General features: G+C 40.4%; 1 protein-coding gene across 1 annotated transcript in view; it reads right to left on the minus strand.

The window, feature by feature from the left end:
- Positions 1–817: 817 nt before the first annotated feature.
- zmp:0000000662 (RING finger protein 145) overlaps positions 818–7,253 on the minus strand; it is a 13,288-nt gene continuing 6,852 nt past the window's right edge. The window contains exons 8-11 of the mRNA XM_017410803.3: positions 5,613–5,795; positions 5,332–5,479; positions 4,400–4,756; positions 818–2,555 (exon numbers count right to left, since the gene is read on the minus strand). Of these exons, the coding sequence (XP_017266292.1) occupies positions 1,815–2,555; positions 4,400–4,756; positions 5,332–5,479; positions 5,613–5,795 (1,429 nt within the window). The 3' untranslated portion in view covers positions 818–1,814. The remainder of the gene's footprint in view (positions 2,556–4,399; positions 4,757–5,331; positions 5,480–5,612; positions 5,796–7,253) is intronic.

Below are 7,253 nucleotides of genomic sequence, written 5' to 3' on the forward strand. Positions count from 1 at the left end.
TTAGTTGAAGACACTTCCGTTCTGATCCAGGGAGCTTTTTTAGTTTAAAACTGAAGACAATGGAGTTCGAAGCATTAAACTGCATGAGATGCTCCCTTTATTCAGCTTAATTTACAAACAGATTAACCTCACTCCCCTCCCTCCTGAGGGTCATTAGGATCTTTGTTTGCCTGGCTCACAGAGAGATGTTTTGGTCACATGAATTAAAATGGGAATCAAAAGGGAAAATCTGGCTCATTGCTAAACTATGAATTTTAGAATTTTTTTTTGTCGTTTGACTTAAATGGCTTCCTTCCTTTAAACCATCTGTCTTCTCTGTCCAAAATAATAACATTTCAGAAGAGTGTCCCTTATCCTTGAGGTGTGGGAGCACAGTCTGTCTGTTAGCAAAATAGCTCACAAACTACTGGACAGATGTTATTGAAACTCTCAGAAACTTGTTAACTTTTGGAAGCAATCCAGTTCAAATTGTTCGCCACAACAAATGAACATTGACCAACACAAAAATGGCTATAACTCAGTAAGTTTTACTGATAGTGAGCTAAAATTTGTTATGGTAGTAGCTGGGAGAACATCACAACACATACTCTGAGCGTGACATCTCACAACTCCATCCCTCTAAGATGATCTTAGTTTGAAACTAAAAGTGGTGGGTGATATGCATTCCTTCCAGGAATGCTTGGTCTATAATTTTATAAAGCTTTTAGTTTAAACCAATAAATACTGCATATGAACTTATCAGCCTTGGACCAAAAAATATAAATTTGCATTCTGGAGGTTGTACTTTTTATTTGTTCATAAATATTTACTACCATAATAGAACATAAATCCTTTTATTACAGCCTTAGCTGTTTTCTAGAAGTTAAATTTGCTACAATTACTTTGACACAACAACAAAACACGAATAAAAAATAAAAACAAGACCTTGAGTTTAATTTCTTTTTTTATATTTGACACATTTACTCCGTTTTGTGCTTCCAGTGACATTTCAGATCTAATAGTTCTCATTTTTACCTGTATTTATTTGTAATTTTCACATGCTTCATGTTTTTTTTTTTAACTAGGTAATCTTTTTTTAAACCCTGAAGACTTTAATCAACTAACTAAACAAGAAAAACATTCAACAGCTGTAATATACAGTAGAAAAGGTTTGTTTTTGTAAACATTATAATTAAATTAGAGCGTAGGCATCTGGATTTTAACAATTAAACTTTAAATTATTTCTACAAAATGAAAAATGAGGCCTAAGACGCTGAGTCAGACAGAGCGATGTCACACGACAACTACAAAGCAGCTACAGATATCCGATTGTCTCCCCTGAAGGCTACAGCAGCAACGTTTAGACCAAGTCTGCATCACGACACAATCTGTTGTGTTTAATATGCTGCAGTAAAAAAGGTAGAAGCTTCGAAGGATTTTAATACTGGTAAAAAAAACAACAAATAATTGCAAAACAAAAAATTGGAACAACGAACAACAAAAAGAACCTCTAAATATTGATTCCTTTATGGTTCCTGATTGTTATTTGTCCTAATTTCTTGTTTTTACAACGAGGCAACACAATTAGGTTTAATACTCACACATAAACGTTTTTGTTGATGTTAAGCACATTTGTTGCGATGCCTGGTAAAAGATTAAAAAAATATATATATTAATGTAACTTTTTATACGTTTGCTCACTTACCCAAGGCAAATGTGTTTGTATTATTACCAAGAGAATCTATTTGAAACCCCTAAAGGCACTGATGCAGGGCAGTCAGTCATTGGTATCTGTTCTGATGGGGAAATGAAAGACCTGGGGGGGGGGGGGTCACCTATGATGCTGAGTTTGAAGACGTGCAGAGATCGTGATGATTGTTCGAGGAGTCAACGAAAGGTTCAGCAGATGTGCTATCAACAAGGCTAACTGCACCTGAGACAGCCTGTTGATTTTTGCCTGTATTGTTTGCTTCTGGTGAATTAAAGTTGTAACTTGGGTTTTGTGTCCTGTCGTGATTAGAATGGGAAGGAGCATTTTTGAGCTCCGGTAATTTGGGGTCAGGCTGGACGTCTTTAGTGTTCCCACTCACAGCTGCAGGAGAGTCGTTTCCATTCATCTCCCCGTGGCTGGGCATGTCCAGAGGAGAGGTTTGTAACATATGGGGCCCAGGTAGGTCCTTTGAAGACACAGGGCTGACAAATTTAAAGTCCCCACTGGAGCTGGAAGTGTTACTTCGGGCAGCTTCACTGTCGAGTTTACCTTCCCTGCTCCCGAAGTTCTCCCTCTCGTCCTGCTGCAAGGTGGAACCAGGAGTCGCACCATCGCTCTGCGCCTCTGCTGTCGTGCCGTCCTCCGTGTTCTGATCTTCCTCTTGTGCAGCCGGATGTGGCCCCTCGTCTCTCTGAGGTGCAGCTGCTGGGCCCGGCCCGTCACCCGAAGCCTGGCTCTGAGCCGGTGGGACCGGTCGGACCGTTTGGTGACACATGGGGCACGTTTCCTGCACGTACAGCCACTTGCGGAGGCAGTTGTCGTGGAAGAAATGCCCACAGTATGTAATCACAGCCGAGCTCATTTCCTGAGAAGACACAACAATATCTGTAAACCATCTTATTGTCACACATTGTTACAAGTGCTCAACAAGTCTGTTGCTATTACTGAAGAAACAACAGTTTAAAAGCCAATATAACATCTATAGAATTACAATACCATCGCCTGCAACAAAAAGCAAAAATTTATTTTTGTCAATAAACATGTTGACTCCTCAACAACACAAGCACACAAATGGTCACAAGCACTTTAATGTCCTAAATGAATTTCACTTCTACTTCTTACACTTTGTAAATTCTATATTTGACACACTGCATTACTCAGTCATATTATTTTGGTTATATTTATATAATTTGGAATACATAAACTTCTCCTTCATTTATGTGAGTACTTTATTTAATCATTTGGTGTCTACATCTCAGACTGAATAAAGAAAGTTCACTCTCTCTATCGAGGTTGCCTGCAACGATTTCCTATGTCCAGCAGATGTCGCCATTATGCAAAACTACACGGTGTTGTCACAATTAGGGCAGTGGTTCCCAAAGATTTTCTTCATCTTTACAGTGAAACACTTTTGTGTAACTGTTTTTTTTTGTAGTTCTATACTGTAGAAGAGTATTCTTTGCTGTCCGTGTTATTTCAAACATATTTCTTGTTTTTTTAATTTGTAACAATATTCAACTTTGCTATCATCAATACATTTAAAAAAAGCCTCTGTGCAAAATGGCAATTAAAAACCTGTCCATTATGCTTAGTCAGGCACTGTTTTTTTTTTTTTTTCATTCCCCCCCCCACCCCCCACCGCAATGGCACTGCATGTCCAACACTTTGGGAACCACTGAATTAGGGGAATGTGCCACACACTCCTTGTCACTACAAAACATCTCATGAACCAGTGGACAGATTTTAATGAAACTCTCAGAAAGTAATCACTGGATGTAAAACTACAGCTGAGGTCAGTTGTAGATGTACTTTTGGATTCAACCCCATTTAAGACGATTGCTACAACCAATCGAACTTAGGAAACACAAAAATGGTTCCAACTCAACCAGTTTTACAGATATTCAGCTAAAATTTAATGTGGTGGTAGCTGAGAGTCATTCACAAAACATACTATGTTAGTATTTACTAGAGTAAACAAAAAACAGTGAAAATAAGTTATTTACTGGTACCATTAAAGAGACTATTAATTCCTGCATAATAGTCATTTTTCAAATAAAGCGTTTGACCTTAACTACTATCACAGGTTTTATCTGGGTTTCCATCAGCCATTAAACGTATTTAACAAGAACAAACAGCCACTGGGTAGTTTGGTTTGGTTGTGTTCACCTCACTGAACATGGAGCAGAGAAAGCAAAGCTGAGAGGAGCTCAGGAAGAAGATTATAGATATCTGTGTTAAAGGTAAAGAAGCTTCATGTTCCTCTGACCACAGCTGACAAGATTATTAAAAAGGTATAAAGTTCATGGGAGTGTAGCCAACCTCACAGGACGTGGACGCAAGAGGAAATGCAACCCCAGATTGATTGGACGGATAGTGTGGATGACAGAAAAAAAGACAAGAAAACTATGCCACATTCTGACTGAACCATCAGTCACATTTTGAATTATAATGGGCTCTGTGAAAGAAGACCCAGGAGGCTCCATTACTGACAGAAAAACAGAAAAAAAGTAGGACAGGAACTTGCTGAAATGCATGTTGACAAGAACCAAAGTTGTTAGGCAAGGTTTCTGGGATTGATGAGACAAAACTGGAGCTTTCGGGCTCCAGTCACATCATTTGTGTCTTTTAGATTATTGTGAAAAGGTCCCAACAAATGCCACAAAAGGTCCAAAAGGATGGCAGTGATCAACCCCTGACAGAGTGACTGACCTGGAAGCAGATAGAGCAGACATCATTATGTTGGTCCAGCTGCTGAGCTGTGGCTCTGGGTAGGGAGTTGATCTTCTTAGCTGCTTCCCGTCTGAGCAGGAAGCTCTTCCAGCCCGACTGAGCTCGGAGCCAGACGTTAAAGTACGAGTGGATGATGATGACGGAGGCGCCCATCCAGCTCCACTCCCCGAACAGAGACTCCCAGGTGCCGTAGGCCACCACGCACAGAGCCACCAAGAACTCCAGCACTCTGCTGATGGCGTTCACCCAGTAGATCACCTCGTCCAGGCTCTCGATCGGGTCGCTGCGAAACAGCTCCACCATGAAGAGACAGTAGATCAGCATCGTACCTGTAACCTGGACATTAAGGAATCATCGTTTTGACAAACAATCAGACAAAAGATTGATAAATTTCGTCTTGTCTTGAGATCAGAGGTTATTCAGGAAACATCTGAGGCTGTAGATCTAATCACAGAGGATAAATAATTGTAAATGTGGCGTTGGCTGCCAAAGTGGTTACAAAGTGGGCCGAGGCGGGTATATTGTGAGCGGAGGCGGGCATAAATAATGTGCTCAACCTACAATCCAGTTCTGCTTGCTGTGCACATGAAAACAGGCAGGAACTGGCCGAGCAAGAAGGTGTTCAAACACTCAGAAACTCAGTGGGACTGAAACAGAAAAATCACGCTTTTTCTGGTAATTTTGTCCTCCAAACTTAGCCTTTTTTCGCCCTAAAGAACAAGTTTTATTCAGCTGAAACAAACATTAAAACTGTAGGAAAATGTGTGCATAGTCATCTCAGGTCCAGAGGATGAGGAGAAAAGCTGCACACGGATAAAATCCAAACGTTCATGTGGCAAATACTTGTTTTCTGCTGTATAAAGATTTGAAATACTGCATTTTTCATACATGCAGACACACACAGTCCTCACCTGAAGGGAGGTTAGCATGCAGCTGGACACCAGTATAAGAAGCCAGAAGTCCATGTGGAAAAACTGGGAGATTTTATAAGCCATAAAAACTGGGAAAATCAGCAGAAGCAGACACATGCTGAGGCCACGGAAATGTTTCCATAGACTTCTAAAAGGCACAGGACAAACAGAGACACAAAGTAAGTATTCTGGGAAAGCTTATACAACATGTTCATCCATTACTTCAGTCGGTTTCACCTGCATTTCAGCAAAAAAATAAGACCTTTTGTCGCTACCGTTACCTGTTCCGAGACGCCCCCAGGGCAAGAATAACCGGATCTGTTATTTCGATCATTGACTGCAAGGTTGAGGTCAACACAATGAAGAGGATGATGCTGAGGAGGAAGGTGCGCTGCAGCGCCTGCATGTCCAACAGGCCCGTCTGAAGGGCCAGCAGGAGCAGAGTGACGCCCTCTGTCACACCTCTGCATGCAATAAGCAGTACAGGACAAATTAGAACGGAGTGACTTTAGGTTTGTAAAACACACACCGGCTTAAAACCAGTTTAGAAAAAAAATAATTACGTTCTTTCACTTATTTTGGATGGCATTAACTTGGCCTCTGTTACTATTGTAGAGAACTTTGGTGTGACTTTTGACCAAAATACACCCTTCAATTCCCCTATATAGAATGTTACTGCGAAATATGAACTATTACAAAATTGACTGGACCTTTGTAATCCTTCATTATCAGGATGTCCAAAAAAAAGTCTCTAAAGTCTTCAGTTGATCCTTTCAAAATGCTGTTCTCAGGCTCCTCTCTTGTGGAACCAAATTCCAGTTTCTGTCTGTGAGGCTGACACCCTGTCTACTTTTAAGACGAGGATTAAGATTTTCCTTTCTGATAAATCCTATAGTTAGGGTTGGTTTGGGTTTCCTGAGCTCTCCCTTAGTTCTGCTGCTATAGGCTCAGACTGCTGGAGGACAAACTGACCACATTTCCTCCCTCTGCTGCTGTCTTTACTCTCTCTGCTCTCCATGTCTGTATTTGTAACTATTGATGTCAATAACCTGTGTTTTTTTGCCACAGGAACCACAGCTGGGTCAATCTATCTGTGTCTCTTTCCTGTCCTCTTAACCCCCAGCCGGCCGCTCATCCTGAGTCCGGTTCTGGTTCCGCTGGAGGTTTCTTCTTGTAAAATGGTGTCATTTCTTTCCACTGTCACCAACCTGCTGCTCGGGATGGGAGATTGTGCCAAAGTGAAGATTTGATGCAATCTGCTGGTTTCTTTACAAAGAGAACTTTCTTTTGTTTCTCTTTTGCTAATTGGCATTTAATAACATTTTGTACGTTAAGGTTTTGTACTATAATTGGAACGAACTGACTGTAGTTGGATTTGAAACTGAATCTGTAATGAATTAAATTTGGACTTGTCACTGTGTTGTAAACTGGCAGTGTATAAAAAAAACTGAATTAAATGACTGCAGCTTTTCTAATCATAGTGTTTGCTACTTCTTCTCCCCGACACAGAGCAGAGGACAGCCTGATGACAGGAATGACAGCTGGTCGCAGAGGAGGTAAAAACTAATGTTTTTCCTTTAACTTTAAGTGCTGTTAAAACCCTAATAAGAATCTGATTGTTCAATAGGCTTTGCCAAGTGAGAAAACTATATTTTCAGCTCTTCCTGTTCTCTAATGTCGTTTTATATGACCACAGCAGAAAATGCATGCTAATTTGAAGTGTTGTAACCAGGGGTGGAAATTAAATTTTTTTTACCAGCCACTCAAATATTTTACCAGCCACTATTTTTTGTTGTGACAAAAAGTTATTTCATATGATGATGATGATGATGGAGGTGTGTGGAAGCAGTTGTGGTGCCCTACAAGCTGAACAACACCTCTTTCTGGACACTGCATGGAAATAACTAGACTTTTCTTATTTT

Source organism: Kryptolebias marmoratus, linkage group LG10, assembly GCF_001649575.2.
Source record: "Kryptolebias marmoratus isolate JLee-2015 linkage group LG10, ASM164957v2, whole genome shotgun sequence".
NCBI lineage: Eukaryota > Metazoa > Chordata > Actinopteri > Cyprinodontiformes > Rivulidae > Kryptolebias > Kryptolebias marmoratus.